The sequence below is a fragment of the Mustela erminea genome, chromosome 9 (genome assembly GCF_009829155.1).
Source record: "Mustela erminea isolate mMusErm1 chromosome 9, mMusErm1.Pri, whole genome shotgun sequence".
Classification (NCBI taxonomy): domain Eukaryota; kingdom Metazoa; phylum Chordata; class Mammalia; order Carnivora; family Mustelidae; genus Mustela; species Mustela erminea.
The window spans coordinates 20801455-20823208 of NC_045622.1; the positions used below are offsets into that span (position 1 = coordinate 20801455).

At 45.2% G+C, this 21754-nt stretch overlaps 1 protein-coding gene across 3 annotated transcripts in view; it reads right to left on the reverse strand.

Moving 5' to 3' along the window:
* FEZ1 (fasciculation and elongation protein zeta 1) overlaps positions 1 to 20486 on the reverse strand; it is a 44226-nt gene extending 23740 nt beyond the window's left edge. Inside the window, exons 1-3 of one of the 3 annotated variants that reach the window (XM_032359006.1) lie at positions 20293 to 20486; positions 14272 to 14621; positions 6193 to 6292 (exon numbers count right to left, since the gene is read on the reverse strand). In XM_032359006.1, coding sequence (XP_032214897.1) covers positions 6193 to 6292; positions 14272 to 14582 — 411 coding nt within the window. In that variant the 5' untranslated portion in view covers positions 14583 to 14621; positions 20293 to 20486. Of the gene's footprint in view, positions 1 to 6192; positions 6293 to 14271; positions 14622 to 19634; positions 19888 to 20292 lie in introns of those variants that run through there. The other 2 variants (XM_032359004.1, XM_032359005.1) reach the window with 2 other exon arrangements.
* Positions 20487 to 21754: the final 1268 nt, after the last annotated feature.

The following is a 21754-nucleotide window of genomic DNA, read 5'->3' on the forward strand; positions in this document are numbered from 1 at the left end:
GGTGGCTCAGTGGGTTAAGCCGCTGACTTCAGCTCAGGTCATGATCTCAGGGTCCTGGGATGGAGCCCTTCATTGGGCTCTCTGTTCAGCAGGGAGCCTGCTTCCCACCCCCCACACTCTCTGCCTGCCTCTCTGCTCACTTGTGATCTCTCTCTGTCAAATAAATAAATAAAATATAAAAAAAAATATGTGCATAAAACATATCAGACAAAGGACTGCGTCTAGAATGCATGTGTTAAATTAATTAAACAAGGAGGCCATTAGACTGAGGTGGTTTTAATGCCTTAGTAGATTTCCAAGCCAGTCAAAACCTAAACCTTTAATGCCTCAAGGTTAAGAATTCAAATCAAAGAGCAACCAATCTCAAACAGCCAACTAGGCTTTCCCAAATAATAGAGCCATTTAAGCTATAGCAAACTGAATACTTTCCTTCCTTTGCTTCCAGCTTATCTATAGTTCCTGTTGGTGGAGAACTCCTAACCGCTTTGGGCCTGTGCTGTCCTATTTGATCTTACTTACATTAATTCTTAAAAATTTAGTATGCCTTGGGGTGCCTGGGTGGCTCAGTTGTTAAGCGTCTGCCTTCGGCTCAGGTCATGTTCCCAGGGTCCTCGGATGGAGCCCCACATCAGGCTCCCTGCTCAGCGGAGAGCCTGCTTCTCCCTCTGCCTACTGCTCCCCCTACTTGTGCTCATTCTCTCTGTGTCAAATAAACAAATAAAATCTTAAAAAAAAAATTAGTATGTCTCATTTTACCTTTTAATATAAGGAATAATAACAAGATCACTCATAACCCATTAAGAAAGTGGGCAAAGGACTTGGACACACGCTTCACTGAATAAGACAGATTATAAATAAAGACATGAAAGGATGCTCAGTAGTGCAAATTTAACCCAAATAAGGTACTCTATATGCCTACTCCAATGTCTAAATGTAAAAGGCTGCCTATAACAAGGGTTGGCAAGGATGTGGACTAACTGGAGCTCTCAAACTGGAAAAGCGTTTGACAGATTCTTAAAAAGTGAAACATACATTTACCCTATGACCCTAACATTCCACTCACAGGTTTTCTATCCCAGAGAAACAGAGACATACGACTACAAGCAGACTTAGGCAAGAATATTCACAATCGCTGAATTTACGATATTCAAAAAACAACCCAAATGTCCACCAACAGGTGAATGAGTAAACCAATTATTTTATATCTCTATAATGGAACAGCCCTTGGCAATAAAAAGGGATGAACTGTTGATTTAAACAACAAAATAGATGAATATCTAAATGATTATACTGAGTTTTTAAAAGCCAGACCCCTCCCCCTGCAAAAAAAAAAAAAAAAAGAGTATCTGCTGCATGACTCCATTTATACAAAATTCTAGAAAACACAAACTAATTTATAGTGATAGAAATGGGTTGCCTGGAGATTGGGGGGTGAAGGGGAGTAGTTAATGGATATTCTTGATATCTTGATTGTGGTGATAATTTCACAGATGTATACATATGTCAAAACTTATCAAATTGAATACTTTAATATATGCCATTTATTGTATTCCAATCATCCTTCAGTGAAACTATGAGAAAAAAAGAAAACCACACAATGAAAGAAAAGCAAAGAATGATACACCATGACCAAGTTGGGTTTATCTCAAGAATGCAAGGCTGACTTAATATTTGAGAATCAATTCATGTCATTGATCACATTTACATAATAAAGGAGAGAACTACGTATGTAATCATCACCATAGAGGCAGAAAACAGAAATAATTCATCTTCAGAGAAATAACACAAGAAAACATACCACAATTTAGTCATGAGCTTCCAGGGTGAAAGGCGCACTATATATAATGCAGACTGAATCGTGGAGAGGGGGACCTCACTGTAAGGCACATCAATGGAAAATTTCAAATGAGAAAGGAAAAAGAGGGGCGCCTGGGTGGCTCAGTGGGTTAAAGACTCTGCCTTCCACTCAGGTCATGATCCCAGGGTCCTGGGAGGGAGCCCCACATTGGGCTCTCTGCTCAGCAGGGAGCCTGCTTCCTCCTCTCTCTCTGCCTGCCTTTCTGCCTACTTGTGATCTCTGTCTGTCAAATAAATAAATAAAATCTTTAAAAAAAAAAAAAAAAGGAAGGCAAAAGAATATCCTAAACGCTTTCAGAAAGAACCATAAAAGAGTCACATATAAAAGGAGAATCAGAATGGATTTGAGTTCTTCTCAACAGCAAGGGAAAGCTGGAAGATAAGAGAACAATGCCTTCAGAATTCCAGGTAAAAAAAAATGTTTGCAACCTAAAATAACTATTAAATCAAACTCTCAATCTAGTCTATGGCAGGAGAATAAAGATATTCTAGTATATTCTAAAAAATAGATTCCTCTGTACCCTTTCTCAAGAATATAGTGAATTTTTTTCCCCACCAAAACAAGGGAATATGGGGCGCCTGGGTGGCTCAGTGGGTTAGGCCGCTGCCTTCGGCTCAGGTCATGATCTCAGGGTCCTGGGATTGAGTCCCGCATCGGGCTCTCTGCTCAGCAGGGAGCCTGCTTCCCTCTCTCTCTCTCTCTCTGCCTGCCTCTCCATCTACTTGTGATTTCTCTCTGTCAAATAAATAAATAAAATCTTTAAAAAAAAACAAAACAAAACAAGGGAATATACCTAGAAAGATTAAAAGAAAATTCATCAGTCAAAGGACAGGAGAGAGAGGCAGGAAGTCTCCCCCAGATGAAAGTGAAGGGAAGTCCCACAACAACAGCTGTGTACCAGATCTAGAATACAACCAGACTAGTTGATAGTAGAAAGATGGAGATACTCATTTGGACATTTTTGAGACCAAAAAAAAAAGAAAAGAAAAGAATTGATAGAATGTCTGGGGTTTTTTTAAAAGTATTTATTTATTTATTTATTTATTTATTTATTTATTTGACAGAGAGCACAAGGAAGGGCGGGGGCAGAGGCAGAGGGAGAAGCAGGCTCCCCGCTGAGCAGGGAGCCTCTATGCCCCTTGATCCCAGGACTCTCAGATCACCACCTGAGCTGAAGGCAGATGTCCAACCAACTAAGCCACCCAGGCACCCCTGAATGTCTGATTTTTTTTTTTTCAACCATATTGTGAGATTTAAAATTCACTCAAGAGTTCTGGGTTGGACTATTGATAGATAAATATACAGAAAATCAAGCAAATAAAAAAAAACAAAATAATTCTTTACTCCAGGCTAAGCAAAAGGTTGTATAAGAGAAGAAATATTCTTATACAACACTACATGATTTAGTAAAAAATAGTATTTACATAGTTATGATAGCTTATATATTTAGTATTGATTTCACTATAAATCGGTGACAACCCTCTGTTGGAAGGTGGAACGCTAAGTGTGAATGTTTGAGGAGGTATGAAAGCATTAAATCTTATCTTCCATAGTATAAAGTTAAAATATAACAGCCCAAACTGTTGCTTTTAATCATTAAGCAAGCAGCAATAGAAATGTGTTACTTAGAAAATTTGAGGTCTGGGCCACCTGGGTGGCTCGGTGGGTTAAGCCTCTGCCTTTGCTCAGGTCATGATCTCAGGGTCCTGGGATGGAGCCCCGCATCAGGCTCTCTGCTCAGCAGGGAGTCTGCTTCCCTCTCTCTCTCTGCCTGTGTCTCTGTCTACCTGTAATCTCTCTCTCTCTGTCAAATAAATAAATAAAATCTTAAAAAAAAAAAAAAAAAGAAAAGAAAATTTGAGGTCTATGACAAAAGAAATAAAAGTGGTGGCTCCTATGGCCTAGGGAAAGACAAGTCAGGAACAGCTGGGGGTCAGAGGGAGGCTTTAGGTCTTATAATATAGTTTTTTAAGATTTTATTTATTTATTTGATAGACAGAGATTACAAGTAGACAGAGAGGCAGGCAGGGCGAGAGGAGGAAGCAGGCTCCCCGCCGACAGAGAGCCCGATGCAGGGCCTTATCCCAGGACCCCAAGACCATGGAGCCGAAGACAGAGGCCCCAACCCACTGAGCCACACAGGCGCCCCTAGTCTTGTAATATTTTTAAAGTATTATTTGATTTTTAAGATTATGTATATATATGGGGTATCCGGGTGGCTCAGTCAGTTAAGCGTCTGCTTTCAGTACAGGTTATGATCTCAGGGACCTGGGATCGTGTCCAACGTCAGGCTCCTTGCTCAATGGAGAGTATGCTTCTCCTTCTGCCTCTACCCACCACGCCCTTCACCACCACCCCATCCGGGCTCATGCTCTCTCGCTCTCGCTCTCACTCTATCTCAAATAAATAAATAAAATATTTTTTCTTAAAAAAAAAAAAAAGACGGTACATGTGTTACTTTGATTTTTAAAAAGCAAAACATGACTCTCTTTGCTGTCATAATCCAACAGTTTCTGTAATGTTTGATTACATTACTTGGAGTCCCAAGGACAAGCATAAAGAGGTTTGGGAGCAAACACAACTGATTCCTGGCCATGAACCACTTAAGTGGAAGAAGAGCTATGAGAGCTTGCTCGAAGCAGCCTACCAGCTGTGTGCATTCAGCAAGACAAGGACACTGGGTCGGCCGCTCTCTTACAGGACTACAGAGCGCTGGTTAATCTAGCAAATCATTTAAACTGAGGTCAGTTAAAAGAGCTTCTACTGTAATGAATCCCGATAATAAAGGAGATGAAATAAAACAGCCTTAATCCATCCACTTTGGCTACCCTGTCATTTTCCCATGGGTTGGATGGAAGAAATTTCACAAGGAGTCGAACTCAAGATCATCCTTCTCAGGGTCGTTCAATTTGCCTTGAAATATTAACCCTCTTGAGGGAAATCTGCAAATGAGGATAAATTAGAAACCTTCTGAAGGGCAGGCTATCTTACACATCCTCTGGCTTAGTCCACAGAAGGAGTTGAAAAGGTGGCAAAAGAGATAAGAAAGCAAAATCTGTCTTTTGCACCATGATGGACCTGATTTCATTTCAGTAACGAGATTTATTCCATGGTCGTCCCCTTGTCCTTTGCACAGGGGCAAGGATGCGTATTAGCATCGCAAGAGAAAACAAGCGGCCGGGAGCCAAAAGGCGACTTGGGACCTCTATCCACACTGAGTAGGATTGTCGCGAATATCCTAGTGTCAAAGTCACCACCTTAACTGCCTCATCCATGAAACCCTGAGGTTTTGAGAGTTTTGGATTGCTAATTATTAAAAGAGCTAAGGATGGACAGCCACCTTTTCAATAAATCAGCCCCTGTTGATCTCTTTGCTGTGCTCTTTGGGGCAATGATCTGCAGAAATATCGCCCGGTAAGGAAAATGCTCTCATTCCTTCCCTTGAACTCAATCCTGGAGGACCTAGGAAGATGAGATCCACCTCCCCTTCCCTCACTTGCTGAGCCCACATGGCTGTGACAGCCCTTCCTGGTAAGAAATCATCAAATTTCATTTACAGCTAAAACTAGAAAATGAAGCAAGGCAGAAATCAGCTTTTAGGAAGGATGGAGCCATTAAATGATTTTTTTTTTCTACACATAGATTCAGCTAGGAAGGGCCATTTGGATCTTCTGAAACGTCACTTGTCATAGCCCGTGCAAATCAACTCAAAACAAGTATATTCTCTTTATTCAGAAATCTTGAGGCTACTTTCTTCTTTGGCATCAGTAAGCACGAATGTGACTCAGGTTCAGCTGCTTAAACATCTTCTTGGTTGAGTCTAGAAATGTCTCACTGGCCACTCCCCACGGAGTGACCACCTCCCTAAAGTCTAGGGCCCAGCTCTGATCGTTAGCCAGGCTTTGACCTTGCCACAAGTGTATCAATATTTGCCATCTTGGTTTTGGTGGGACTGAACTGTTCATTTTAGATAGGAAAACCTGATATATTTTTTTAAACCACTCATATTTGCACACAAGGGAAATGTCATAGTCACTCTCCTCCTCTTACTTCAGACCCCCTTATTTTGCACGGTGCAGGACACAGATCAACCACAGCAACTTGCTTTGACACTTTTCACCGACAGCCGTTCGAATCACCTCGTACACACCGGAGGTCCCCTCCTCTTATTCTCTACCTCCTCTGCAACTCCTGCCTTCCCAGCAATGTTTGGGAGCTCCTGCTGGGCTTCGTGACCTAATGGGGAAGACTGTTGAATTACTGAATGTTTTCCTAGCTGGAATCTAATCTACATCTTCTCGAGCTTTATTAAGCAAGGGGCCCCAGAGAGGTACCTCCGTGTCAGAGCTGTTGCCATTCAGAGCCTCCATGTTTGGGTCCCTCCAGTCTTCTGAGAGTGAAGGGATGTAATTGTCTGTCAGAGCATCCCAAACCCTGTAAACAAAGAGAAGCTCTCATTAGCACACATCTGTGGCCTGGCCCTGCCTGGAGGAAGGAAGAGCTGGGCCAGGGGAGGAGAGAGGCTTCTGTGTGTGCCAGGCTGAGGTCATCTGCCTTCCAGCATGCAAGAGCAAAGCAGCTTAAAAAACGGAATTAGAGGCACTACCAGGAGAGAAAGAGCCAAGAGAATGGACGCCGGCCAGGGGCTTCAGCATGAAAGGTGTTTGCTTGAAAGAAGAGGGCTTTCTCACCATTGAGATACACATGGTAGAGTACAATCAAGCCAACTCTGGCAAAAAATAAATTGCCCCTGAAATTAAATCTGCCCCTCCACCAAATAGTTCATATGTCATGAAGCTAAGAAATGCCCATGATTCCTTTCCTTTCCTATGGGTGAAGAAGACAGAGAGAAAGAGGAAGATCATGATAGATTGATAGATTGATAGATACACAGATGATAGACACACAGATGGACATCAGGGCAGATTTTCTGGCTGAATCTCATTAAGATCAGGGCCATCATAAAGTTCAGATGCATTTCAACTTTATTGAATGCAAATCAACTAAATGGTCAAGAATGAACTCCTTGACATCTAACGTAGCTAAGGGGTTAATGCCCTGTTCATGCTTACTTATTACCCAGAATGCTCTAGCAAGCCCACGGGTGGCACGATCCCGCGCTCTAGCAATGTAAGTCTCCGCCATGGACACTCTAAGGCAAATGTAGGAAAGGAATCAATCAATACACCTCTAACAATTGGTTTTTGTGAGGGAAGATGGGGCTCCCTTTATTACGTTACTTTTAAAAATTCCAATATGTACATTATAAGAAACCCTTTCCTACAACTCATGCCATTTAATTCACTTATTTCAGAAAGATTTCTTGGGCGGGGCGCAGTGAAAGAGAGGGGGTTAGGGGAAATTACCTAAAGTCACAAATTCTCACACACAGGAAAATAAACAAATGAGGGGCCCGTGGGTGGCTCAGTCGTTAAGTGTCTGCCTTCAGCTCAGGTCCTGATCTCAGGGTCCTGGCATCAAGCCCCCATGCAGGCTCCCTGCTCAGCAGGAAGCCTGCTTCTCCCTCTCCCACTCCCCCCGCTTGTGTTCCCTCTCTTGCTGTGTCCCTCTCTGTCAAATAAATAAAATCTTAAAAAATAAAAATAATAAACAAATGAGTCAACACGGAGAGATTAACAAAAATCATTAAACCAAGCTCCTAAAATTATGTCGTCCACGGCAGCCAATGGCATTGGCTAACATTAGCTAATGATAAAGGGGGGCTCTATGCAATCTTCCTCAGGTGCTTACACATGCCAAACATGAGTGATACCTACGAAAACAAGGTCTAAGAAGGTACATTTTATTTAGATCGACCAAAATAAAGAAATAGCCATTTAAAAATAAGCAACTAAGTATACATATGGATCAAATTCAAAACATGACAAAATCCAGGCTGAAAAGGCAAGTGCAGGACGGACAGGAGCACAGACATTTGAAATGTGAACAGGTGAGTGCTCTTAACATACGTAAAATCCAGAATGATATATGATTTATGGGCATAGAAGCAAAGAAACTTTCCTAGTGCACAAGGTATACAACTGGTCATGAGGCACATTGAAGGAACTCAAGAAAACAGTTTCAGAGCCGTGCGCGGGTGATCCGCTTATTCTGTTATTTTCCTACAATTACAAGAAAGCACTTTGAGAGGACTCATCAAGTGTTCATTAGACATCCATTCAGCAGGATTTCAGCGTCTGCTTCTTAAACATGGGTGATAATCCAATCTCCATCAGGCACCATTAGAGCTTCATTAATCCAGCCTAATGCTAACGCAAGTCTCAGTAGCATTCTAAAGCCAGGAGGCAAACACAATTTGCTGTCTCCAGGACAAAACTCCAAGCCCCACACCGGGAAGGCCAGCGGGGGACTCCCCCTTAACATGGCTGTGTTACCTTCTCTGCTGCGGAGAATCGACAACAAGCATGTGGGCACTGACCTTCGAGTTCTCCCTGCAGCAAGCGCCTGGAAAAATCATATTCAGCAAAGCCCCAAATAGGCAGGAGGCTTTTGTGCCTCTTCTAGGCTGGATAGAAGCTGGGAACTTTAATGAACCACACACTTGCCAATGACCTTGAAACTGCCTGCATTCTTAAAACAACAAGCAGGGATTCTGTCATATCATGGAGGGTGTGGCAGCTTTCCTCATGTGAGCCTTCACTGACATATTGTGGATTTCATCTTCCAATTCTAGATTTTTAGGGATGATTCCCCACACCCTGATCTCCTTGGGATTTCAAGCCATCCTCATTCTTTCCTGTTCTGTCCAAATTTTCTTCTTCTTTTCTGAAGCACTCTTTACCCTTTGGGGCTCATAAACAACCTTTAAGACAGAGTGACTCTTATCTCTGTAATTGCTCACATACGCCACACCCCTACGCGGAGTCAGTGCCCAAGTCACAATAATAACGGCCAACCCTTAATGGGCACTGACTGTAAGCCAGGTACTCTCCTAAACCTTTGTGTGGATGGATTCATTTCTTCCTCACAACTCTATAAGGCAGATCTTAAGGAGGGGGGAATAAAAACTGAAACTGAAAAAGAGAAGTCCGTTAACTTGTCTAGAGTCACACAGCCAGTAAAGACAGAGGTGGGATTTGAAACCGGGCAATAGAGCTACAGAGCTTATATGCCTAACCACGTAACTATTCCAGTTCTTTATAATTTTACTGGCACTGGCACAGGGATCAGAATAATATACCAAGTTCCCACTCACGAGCTAGAAGAGCAGTTTAGAAAGTGGCTCTGAGTGAAAGATCGCGAACTCCATTTTCCTTCGACAGGGTGCTTTCATCCGTCTCCAAAAGGAGCAATGGCAGGGGCAGCAGGGGCGTGACGGCTTCCTGTCTAGCTCTCCTGCCCCAGCAAAGGTTACATAGAAGGCAAGGGCAGAAACACTGGCGGCAGCCACGGGAGCAGGAGAGGGAGCAAAGAGCCAGTGGTGGGAGGGAAACACAAAGCTTTCTCTGAGGAAGAGAAGGGGAAGGGTTTTCTCCCCCAGAGAGGCTACCTATTTCCCCACAAGCAGGGGCCTTGGGAATGAACACATTCCCTTTTACAGGCACCCTGAGGAGGACTGTGAACTTCTACTTCCCGGAGAAGCACCCTGCTTCCGACTCTTATCTTGGGGAAGGGAGACTCCCAATGTTACCTCCTAGATCTGTTCTCAAACAGCCAAGATTAAACATGTTGCCTTGGGTGCCTGGGTGGCTCAGTGGGTTAAGCCGCTGCCTTCGGCTCAGGTCATGATCTCAGGGTCCTGGGATCAAGTCCCGCATTGGGCTCTCTGCTCAGCAGGGAGCCTGCTTCCCTCTCTCTCTCTGCCTGCCTCTCTGCCTACTTGTGATCTCTGTCTGTCAAATAAACAAATAAAATCTTTAAAAAAAAAAAAACAGGTTGCCTTAATTCCCGTCGTTATGCTGCTCTTCGTGTGCATGGTTTATGGCCTGGGCTTAGCGAGGTGCCTGTGGACTGACTAAACCATCTTTCACCACACAGGGCTGGGGATTCGGAAATGGACACAGGCAGAGTGTGAGGGACTGAGCAGGACAAGACACGGATAACAGAGATCTGGGTCTACTGGCAATATGGCCGTCAAAGGCTACGTGAGTCCTGCCACACACACACAAACACGCGCGCGCGCGCACACACACACACACCTCTTTGTACCTATTCTGGACAATACAGCGGGCAGCTAGGCTTAAAGGGCTTATTAGAATTCCGACTTGATAACCTTTCCCTTAATACCCTTGAGGCTGGCTCCTCCCTCCCCCCAGTGTTTCGTGTCCAGCCAGGCCAACAGCCTCGCTTGGGTATGTGTTCCTGTGAGTATATTAATGCTTGTTTCACAGTTAATACTTAGGAATTATTATATGCACGTACTGGCTTTGAACAACTTTTAAATTCTTTCGAGGACTTAAATAGAATCAATACTACCGCTGCCCTCTGGGGAAACTGAACTTCTGAGAAGACAAATAAAGTTCCTAAAAATCAGTTACCCGTCAGCTTTACCTGTCCTGCGTATTCGGTATTTACTAGTCTTCACCCTCAAGTATAGTCGACTACGTGGTATTATTTATTTACTGTGTGGACTTTACTTGGTTTTAAGTTTTTACTTATTTGGGGCACCTGGGTGGCTCAGTTGGTTGGACGACTGCTTTCGGCTCAGGTCATGATCCTGGAGTCCCGGGATCGAGTCCCACATCGGGCTCCCAGCTCCATGGGGAGTCTGCTTCTCCCTCTGACCTTCTCCTCGCTCATGTTCTCTCTCGCTGTCTCTCTCTCAAATAAATAATAAATAAAAATCTTTATAAAAAAAAAAGTTTTTACTTATTTAAGGCATCTCTACACCCAACACAGGGCTCGAACTCACAACCCCGAGGTCAAGAGTCGCATGCTCTTCTGGACGGAGCCAGACAGGCATGACCCCACATGGACTTTATTTTTAACAGCTTTAACCCAACAATTCTATCTGAAGAGCAGGAAACTGATTGTTCCCACATGTCTGGACCCTCAGTATCCTGGGTGCCAGTAAGAGGACTGATCACAACCCCAGTAAGGCAGGCAGTGGGCTGAGGTCTCTAGCCTCCCAGTTCAATCTCTCATGACAAAGGAAAGGATGATCACACACGGGCAAAGAATAGATTCTGGAAGTTTCTAAACTTACAGCCAGGAAATAACTATTCAAATTTGACTCGTGTAGTGCCTAAAACTTCCGCGGCCTGACGAATCAGAGTTTACTTGACATCTCAGCCAACTCCCTATTGGCCAAATGGTTCCACACGGGAAGGAAAGAAATCCAAACTTTTTTCTTTTTTTTAAAGAAATCCAAACTTTAAAGGGAATTACTGCATTGGCTTTATGACTTGTGCTATCTTTAAGGAGGTTAGCTTGACTAAGAACGACACAGCTTTTGTTTTATGTTTCTATTATTTAACTCTAACCCAGCCGAAACACTTGTAGTCTGTTTGTGGTTGAAACACCCATTCCACTACCAAAACTAGGCAAGTTCACAAGCTATGCTCAGGGGAATCATAACCAAATTAGATGTTAAATTATCTTTTTCCTTTCTCCATCATAAGTTTATAGTTTATAATTTTATAGTGTCCGGATAGGTATCTCTAGGCAAAATGTGCAATTTAACTCTGATTTTTATTTTAAGTTAGAAAGGCTTAGATACATGGACTGCTTAGAAAGCACAGTGTTAATTTCTCTCTTCCCGGCTTCCTCCCTCTACGCTATCCCCAAATTGTACTTTATCTCTAAGGAACTATTCAACATTCGGTCTTTTAGCTGAAGCAGTCAATGAGGCAGGCAAGACAGAAAAATCAGGGTGAGCGGACCAATAACCCCATGTGATGGTAATTAACATTGAGTGGCCTCTGCTAATGTGCTAGAAGAGTGCAAGAACCAGTTCACTGGGCCTTCGTCCTTAATGAGGCAGCAGGGAGCGGGGGAGGCAGGGTTCGTTAGATTGGGAAGAAATGATTTGTTGGAAGCAAAAGGAATGGGATGCATCTTAAAATGTCATTGTGGGTGAGTTAAGGAATTAGGGTCTTTCCGAGTTCTTAGCCCCGCTTCATCAAGATTGAGCTCTGGAGGTTTCAGAGATGAGGACCCACGCAGTCGACTAGAGTTAAGTGACTAGCCCAAGGTCACACAGTGAGTTAGCAGGAGTAAGAAAATTATAACTCACAGTCTTTGTATTTCTAGTTCATTGCACCAGGCAGTGAAAAAAAATATTCTGTATAATAAAGCCCCAGAGCCATTCTTTTTCGACTTACATGAGTTAACAAATTATAACAGGCTCGGCATTTAAGAAGAGTCAGTTTCAAACTTAAAACTGAATTTAAACACAGAGCTCACAGTTACAGTACTGGTCACCAGAGTAAAATGTTCTCTCTGATCATGACTTCAGGCCAACATTAATTAAAAAGGAGAAAAGAAAATGGTGTGGATCTGGAAATGCACTACCTTTACCTATGAGGATGGCCATTATTGCTCACCCAATTCATTTAATATTCAGTATTTCATTAAAAAAATATTCCTGGATTACTTACAACACACCAAGCCCTGCATTAGACATGGGGGTATAGTAGTGAGTGAGACAGACAGACACAGAGTCCCGGTATACTCACAGGGTCATCAAGTCAGCAACTATCTCCCACACTGGTCAGGCTCCCTTGCCTAGGACACGCCATTTTATCCCACTTATTTATGGGCAACACTTCCCCTCCCCCGGCTCAAGTTCATAAAAAGAGAAACCAAAACCCGGTTGCTCCAAAGTCCCATTACAACTACATGGTTGATCCCTTAAGAACAATTGGTACTTATTTTATCTCTATAGGGAATTCAGGCCTATTTTTACTAAGTGCCTAAAACATCCTTCTTTAATTTATGTGCCAAATTATCCCCTTCGTCTTTTTCTTATCACTCCTCATACAGCACTTTTCTCAAAGCCCTTTTCTTGACTACAGTTAAGACCCCAGGAGTGGCTAGTAAGTGACCCAGGGACTCTGTATACTCAAAAGCCACATCACCTAATTGTCACCTTTATTGTGCCCAAAGTAATTCCCTGGGCTCTCAGTTAGTATGGTTTCGGGTTTGGACATATCTTAACACTTGTAGATGATTTTCCAGTCCTGAGAAGGGTTTGTAAACAGGTGATTTTCATAATTCTGCTGTTTCTCGAAGCAATTTGTTGAAATCTGTCACTGTTTTGTTTTGTTTTGTTTTTAAGATTTTTATTTATTTATTTGACAGAGAGAGATGACAAGTAGGCAGAGAGGCAGGGGTAGGGGGTGGCTCCCTGCTGAGCAGAGAGCCCTGTGTGGGGTTTAATCCCAGGACCCTGAGATCATGACCTGAGCCGAAGACAGAGGCTTAACCCACTGAGTCACCCAGGAGCCCCAGGAATCTGTCACTGTTAATTAATTTTTCTTCTGGTCCTTATTTCTAATATCTGGGCGGATTAATACTGATATAAAGAAAACTGAAGAGGTACCTGGGTGGCTCAGTTGGTTAAGTGTCTGCCTTTGGCTCAGTTCAGGATTTCAGGGGTCCTGGGATCAAGCCCCACATCAGGTTCCCTGCTCAGTGGGGAGTCTGCTTTTCCCTCTCCCTCTGCCCCTCCCCACTGCTAGTGCTCCTCTGTCTCTCAAATAAATAAATAAAATCTTTAAATAAAAAAAGGGCAACCCTCTCGGGTCCCCTCCTTCTTTGGGAGCTTTGTACCATCACTCAATAAACCTTGCTTTGCTGCCCTCAACTCTGCCCCGTCTACCTCTTCATTCTTCAAAGCGGTGTGACCAAGAACAGCAGGCACCGAAGGCAAAAATCCTACAACATGTGCTTCTAGAAATTACTAAATGGATCCCTAAATTTGTCAGTCTGAAGAATGCTATTATAGCACAGACTTTACCATTGTTTACTTCTTCGTTTTCACCAGAAAGTAAGCCTTCTAAGGATTAAGAATTCTAGTTTATGTAATTAAAGCTACTAGAAATAATAAGGGAAACAGCTCCACATGCAAGCAAAGTAAAATGTGTGCTTTAATGAGGAAAAAGAGAGTCATAGAAGGCTTGTGCAAAATAAATTTTTGGAAAGGGAAAAAAAAAAGAAAGAAAACTGAAGATAGGCTCTAAAATGGATCATGCTCCTAAAATTCCATTTTGTATCAAAGAAAACCTATTTTCTAAAAATCTTTCATTCCTTTAAGTTTTCCATTTTAAGAAAGCTCTACAGGTCACCGTACAGGGACATAATAGTGTAATGTCGGCAATTCCCGGGGCCCTGCCCCACTAGAGGCAAGTATAAGTGACACGAACCCATGGACAGAAACCAGGTCCATGTCAAGGAGCCCCAGTCTACGGGGCTCATGTCGGAAGCAACAGAGGGCAATTAAGACTTCTTACTCCTCGTCCTGCAAGGTCTCCTCCTCCTCCTGGATCTGGAACTGGTTCTTCACGGGAGCCAGGGTCTCTGTCTTGGCGTTGTAGTTCCGAAAGCAGACATTGAGCTTCTCATCAAATTCATTCACGAGGTCCTCCATGGACTTGAAGCTGATTATTTCAGAAGAAAAATTCTCCAGCTCAGAGAGGGAGGGGTCCTCTAGATGGTGGGGAGATGAGCCGTAGAAACACTGTGGTTTCTCCTCCTGGTTGTCTGAGCAGCAGGGCCGAAGGTCCTCGAACTCTTCATCCAGACTCACCAGCGGGGCCTCCATTCTTGCCCAGCAAGAGGACAACAGCAACTCTCAGTTGATCTAGGAGAAATAAACAAGGTAACATGAGCTGGGCTGGGCTGGGCTTTTGTGACAGCTCTGCTGGGGAGCCATAACCAAGTCGTCCCTGGCTCTAGATCCCTCTGAGAAAGAAGATTCCGCTTGCCAGGCATCCATCGTGGCCGTTCACTGTTATGCACGGGAGATGTTCAAATAGAGCCATCCATGTGAGTAACCTAAGTGGAGAAAACTTTGGAGACCTGCCTGCTTCCAGTTCCCTGCTCCAAAACACAAAGCAGAGTGGTTAAGACGCAGGCCCGGACCAGACTGCCTAGGTTTGCATCCTGTTCTGACCCTGACAAGTTGTAGCTGGACAAGCTGCTTAATTCTCTGGGCTTCCTTTTGTTTTTTTCTCAAGAAATAATCATCTGCAAGGGATTGTCTGATAGATTAAGGGAGTAAACCCAGGTAAGTGCTTAGAACTGTATCTGGAAGATAATAAACATCATTGTTGTTCCATATGTTCTCCATTTAATATTATTATTATTATTATTATTATTATTACCATAGGTCCATATTCTTCACCATGTGCTCTGAGAACCAGAAGTCTTTGATAACTTAATTTGGTGGCAGAACCTGACCTGACCTCACTTGGCAACTCAAGCTGATCTACATGAATTTAAAGTTGCTTATGGTTTTAATTTATTCCATTTAATGTGTTTTGCTGCAGAAGTATTAATGTTTTTAATTATGGCGATTGCTGCCCCAATCCCCAGGAGACGATATGCAGAATATGCACTCTATTTCTGCTTTCAAAATGCCTGGCCCTAAGGGTTTTGGATAGGAATTCATGGACCTGGATATTACTACCCTCATCAATAAATCATAGACCAATAGAGACTTTCAAACAAGCACCTGAGCTCTTCTAAGACACAGAGCTTCTGTCTGGAGTTAAAGGAACAGATCAAATGATTGGTTATCCTGAAAGAGAGAGACCCAGCTAACTGCCCATGTGCTCCAAGGCCAACCTCCATTTCCATCCCGGGCACACCCCGCTGAAAGGCTGCACACTCAGGCCTGCTTTCTTTTCCACGGCTCTCGTTCCTCCTCATACACTGCCTTCGACCACAATATATCCAACCATGTGGATATCCAAGTCCTTCCCCAATTTTAATTTCAATCCCTCAAGGGCAAAAACATCTCTGGACATCCCGTATGGCTTCTAGCACACACTGCTGTGCAGCTAGGCAATCAATCAACGTGCACTCAACGAGAAATGATCATTTGTCCCCCACGTACCGCTTCTCATTTTCAATTTCAAGCAGTACAGCATTACTGTCTCTCATACCCTTCCCTCCCTACTCCACCTCCTTCCCCATAATGTGGAAAGGCAACCAAACTCTTCTCTCCTGTCTGTGTGATTACTGGTCCAATGAGATGCTGAAATTGGAAACACCACCTGAGGAGAACCGAACAGATAACAAAAACCATAGGTTTTGCCCTGCAAGTGCCGTTGTCCATCTCTGTCTATAAAACTTAAACTCTAAATGAGTGAGGCAAAGGTCATGCCAGGCCAGGACCGAGCCAGCTCTTACTGGGATTGTACTGGAATTAAGCCAGTTACCATCACGTCTCAACAAAACACATTCTAAGTATTTATGGTTTGCAAAGGCAACATGATAAGACATAAAAATAAAGAGACATAAAAGCAGTATGGTATCTTGGAAAGAACATATGCTCAAGAGCCAAAGAGACCTGCCAATGCATGGCTAAGTGACAAGCTTCATGGGTCCTGATTTTCTCATCTGTTAGGAGATGAAGGTGTTGGTGTAGAGCTAATAGCTTTGGAAGTTAATTTCAATAACTTATTAATTAACAATCTTAATTTTAACAAAATATTTAATAATGTATTTTATTTGAGCCAATATATCCCAAAGGTTGTATTTCAAAATGTAATCTATATTTTAAAATATTAATGAGACAGTTTCCACTCCTTTTTCGTACTCAGTCTTTGACATCCAGCATGTGTTCACTGTACATTTTCCATTTGGACTAGCCACAGGTGGCTTGTGGCTACCATATTGGATAACAGAACTATAAAGCAATATGCAACTAATTCACAGTCAAGGGTTCTTCATCTAGAGTCTACAGACCCCTAAAAGGGCTCTTTGAATACAACTATCTTTTATGCACTTAAAAACATATTTGGATGAGAATCCCATAGGTTTCTCTACATTGCCAAAGGAGCCAATAGCACAAAAAAGACTGAGAATCCCTGAGTGCCAAAGTAAGTTGAGAAAAGGTCACAGAGTACAATAGGAAGCAAGGAAAGGCTTTACAGATGAGGGATTTGGAGGCACCTGGGTGGCTCAGTCATTAAGCATCTGCCTTCGGCTCAGGTCATGATCCCAGGCTCCTGGGATAGAGCCCCCGCATCAGGCTCCCAGCTTGGCAGGAAGCCTGCTTCTCCCCTTCCCCCTCCCCCAGCCTGTATTCCCTCTCTCGCTCTCTGTCAAATAAATAAAATGAAAATTGAAAATTAAAATTAAAATTAAATTTAAAAAACCAAAAACAGAAACAAACAACAACAGATGAGGGATTTGTTGAGGACTAGAGCAGAACTCTGTGATGGTTAAGAACTTTGTGATGGGGACGCCTGGATGGCTCAGTGGGTTAAAGCCTCTGCCTTCAGCTCAGGTCATGATCCCAGGACCCTGGGATCGAGCCAGCATCGGACTCTCTACTCAGCGGGGAGCCTGCTTCCTCCTCTCTCTCTGCCTGCCTCTCTGCCTACTTGTGATCTCTGTCTGTCAAATAAATAAATAAAATCTTTAAAAAAAAAAAAAAAAGATTCTCTCTCTCTCCCTCTCCCTCTGCTCCTCCCCCCTGCTCATGCTCTCTTTCTCTCTCAAATAAATAAATAAATATTTTTTTAAAAAAATAAAATAAAATAGTTTTTAAATTGAATGTTACATTGTAGAGTAATGAAGACAATCTTTGAAAGTGCTAAGCACAATGCATGGCATAAGTGCTAAGCACAATGCATGGCATATGTGGTGTCCAAAAGATGTCAACGATTTTAGGAAAATAAGGATAACTCGGTTTCATGGAAAGGTAAGGGGAGGAAGTTTCAAGTAAAAAATTAAAAAAGTAAAATAAAATAAAAATTCCCCCTGCCGTGACAGTCTATGTGCAATGCTCCAAATGTTGATCAAATGGGAGAACCATGGCTGAATAAATTTTATCACCTCTTTTTTTATTTATTTGGTCAAAGGTTCTTGGAACATGGGCCCCATTTCAGGGAGACATGAAAGCTAAGGGCCTTATGTTCCAAATATGTACATTTCCTTTAAATTTGTACTCTTTTCTAAGAGAGAAGGGGGAGCAGGAAAGAGTGATACCAACGGGGCGGGGAGGGGGGGCTAGTTTGAAATGGCACCGTCCATACTATTAACCAGCAACAAGAGAACGATCCAACCAGAATCTAAGACAGAGACTGAGTTTGGGGTGTTGGCAACAGGAGGATTATGCTGAAAGCACCTATCCTCAGCCCAGGCAGCCTCTGGAGGAAATGGATTCACCTAGATGATTATAAAACAAGAACGGGATAGCACAGCCCTAGAGTTTTGAAACATGGTCATAGCCTGATTTCTGTCCATCGATTCACGCCCATGAGCCAAGAAGCTCTGCGTGAATGACTACCCGGGGATGTGGGGATGAAACAAAAACTGAAAGCCTGCACTGTAATTTGGAAGTCACCCAAACCGAGCCTGGTATTGGTAGAAAGACCCCAGACTAAGGCAGAGGCCATGAGAGCCTGGCTCAAGGAGGGGCCTCTGGGAGGGTACTGGCCACCCTTCTGGAACCTGTGCCCCTTCTGTCCTTCCTTTAGTTCACTTTCTCTTGCTCTTCTCCCTTGGTGAGGTGCCTTTGCACTCCCACTGAAATGTCCTACTCTTGCATCCTGACCAGCTCTCCCCTGTCTTCACTCCCAGCTCATCTCAGAGGCCTCCTCCCTGAAAAGCTAGGGTTAATGCAATTCAGAGCTTATCCCCTGTCTCTACACTTCCCAAATGATTTTTTTTTTTTTTTTAAAGGCAGGAAGAATGGCAGGAAAAGGGAACCGCGGAAGGGTCACCTTGTCTTTTTCACTCTATCCAATAACAGCCTGCAGGACTAGACTTTGATTATGTCCTATAATCTACTCCATTTATTTTGGCTCCCGATAGATGGTGTAATTTGGAAAAGAAAAGACGGTTCCAACCGTCACAGAGACCCAGTAGGAAACACAGAAGCCTCTCCCCTTGCAGCATAATGATGCAGCTTGGGGCTGCAGTCACAAATTTTCACTCCCAGCTTTGCTGAGCTGAACAGAGAGAAGCAGGAGCAGAGAATTCACCATTGCCTCTCCCCAGCTGGGCCCCTGCACCTCCACAGAGGCCCCAGTCCATCTCTCCACTTCTTCCTGTTACCTACCCCATAGATCAGTTATTTCTAGCCCCTTACCCACCTCATCCCTAAAATCTGCCCTGCACTGATTTTACCAAGGCTGTCCCACTGCTACTCAGCAAAACCAGCCAGGACACAGGACAGTGACAGCTTCCCACAACGAATGTATTTTGTTGCAAAGAAGTCAGCAACCCCTTTGCGTTCCGCTTTCCCCCCTCTTCCTCCTCCTCCTCCTCCTGCTGCTCCATTCACCCTCATTTCACATCCCCCTCCTCCCAACCCCGCCCGGGTCTGTTGGGGTAAAGAAAGGCTTCTCCAAACAGCACAATGGCTGGCGCTCCAAGAAAGCTGGGCTCAGCCCGCGCAGGCCGCACACAGACTCCACGGCCCTTTGGCCAAACAAGAGAAGGACACGGGAGTGGCAGAGAGCTCCGCGGGTGTCCAGCCGCGACAAGGGAAGGGACAGGCAAAAAAGAAGAGAGGGCTGGGATAACACGCCCGTCCTGGGGCTCTGTCAAGCCTCGCGCCCCTGAGCCCCAGAGGCCCTGAGCCCACCGGAGGGAAGCGCTCCCCCCCAACCACCACCACCCTCGTCCTTTCTCCGACCTGTTCCGTAGTAAAACAATCGCTCCCGCAGCGTCTGCGGCAGCTGCCAGCGGTTCTGACACTGCAGGAATGCATGGTCCTGGGGACGGGCTCGACACCCCAGGGAGGGGCACGGGCGGGTGCGGGGTCAGGCTCTTAGGGGCATAGATGACTCGGGGGCGTTTTAAGAGTAGCCGGGCCGGATAACGGTCCAGGGAGCAGGTACAGTCCCACTGCCCCACACCATCGGGCAGCGTTCCCAGTTACCCCAGCCCCCAGCCCGCGCCGCGCCTCCCTTCTCTCTCAATCTCTCTCTCTCTCTCTCTCTCTCTCTCTCTCTCACACACACACACACACACACACACTCGCACGCACACGCACGCCAGGCCTGGCTGGGGGGCCCAGGCTCTGATCTGATGATGCTTGAAGTGCCCATCATCCCACAGCTCCCGGCCCGGGCGCTGCGCTCCCTTGAAGGGCTGGGCAGGAGGGCGACGGCCTCGGGGCTCTTCCGTTCCAATTCCAGGATGGGACAGGATGGGGGCGCGGGGCTGCGGCGTCCCCGAACCTGCTGGCGGAGAAGTCCCAGTCGCGGGCCTCTCCTTCACCACCCCCGTCCGTCCAACCCCCACCCACGGCAGTGGGTCGGTCCGGCTAAGGTCGCCCCCCGCGACGGCACCTGTGCGGGTCCTGGCGGAGGGAGGCGGATATCGCGGGGCTCAGCGGGACACCCCCATCCACGGGCCGCGGGGAGCGGCCGGAGCACAGCGCGGCGGCGGCGGCGGCGGCGGCGGCAGCGGCGAACCAGCGAGCGCTCCCCCCGCAGCTCGGCCTGCGCCGGGCTCCGCTCCCCTCCTCCACCCCGCCCCCTCCGCCCCCTCCCCGCGCTCGTGTCCAGGCCCTCGGGGGCGCGCCCGCGCTCGGGCACCCGCCCGCTGGCACGCGCCGGGCCCGACGTCATCTACTCGTTAGCATTCAGAGCCTTCCTTGCAGCATGTGGCCTGCCTTTATTAATATTCATGACTTACTATTTCTCCCCTCTAACATTGGACTTTCTTCTGCCCTCATGAATATTCAGCAGCTCCAAGATCTGTGCGTGCTGTAACTCCCAATAAGGATACCTCACAGCGCCTGACACTAGATTCTCCATAAAAACAGGCAGGTGGCTGAGTGGATGGGCAGGTGGATGCCCTCCAATACATCGAAGACTCCCCTGGCCTTTTTTGGGCTCTGACTCATTCCATTCTACTGGGGACCGAGGTCAGCAAGCTGAGGGATGCTGGCAGCCCAAACCCAGCTCAGACCTCCAGCCAAAAGTGATAACGGCATTTACCGCCCAAAGATTTAGGATGAGAGCTGGATCCAGGCTGATAAAGCTGAGTGAGGTTTCTGGCACAGGAGGACTTGAGGTAATAGAGAATAATCCACCAGGGGATTATAAGGAAGGCCCTGGGGTCTTATGATAATTGTCTCCTCATTCATTTATCTTGTCCACTATGCATAAGTCTGTGCTTACAAGTGCTGTCAGTACAAAGTCTAATAATTCACCAAAGCAGACGACTGAAAGCACAAGATCTGTGGGTATCAATGGAAGCAACCTTGGAGAACCCAAACACTTCGGTCTGAAGTGAGTTACTTCATCTGTAAGTTAGAGATGAAGTCAGATAAACTGGCAGAGGTGTAAGGAAGGACCTCTGGACAAAGCGGCGAGCTTCAGCTGAAAGGAGCTGGAGCCCTTATTTGCTCATTTAGGCCTTCATCCCACAGACATTTCAGTCATGAGACAAAGGTGGAACAAGGGAATAAGGTCCCATTCAGAGGAGAGCAAGAGTTGGTCACATTGCCCTCCAGGGGCATCAACCAGATCCAGTAGGGGCTGGTTCAAAGGTCAATGATGCGGGGTGACTGAGTGGCTCAGTCAGTTAAGGGTGGGATTCTTGATTTCAGCTCAGGTCACGATCTCAGGGTCATGGGATCGCGAGCCCTGGGTTGGGCTTCTCGCTGGGTGTGGTGTCTGCTTGAGATTCTCTCTCTCTCCCTCTCCTGCCCTCCCCCCCCCTCAGATAAATAAATATTTAAAAAAAAAAAAAAGAGGGGGTTGGGTGCCTGGATGGCTCAGTCTGTTAAGGGTCTGCCTTCAG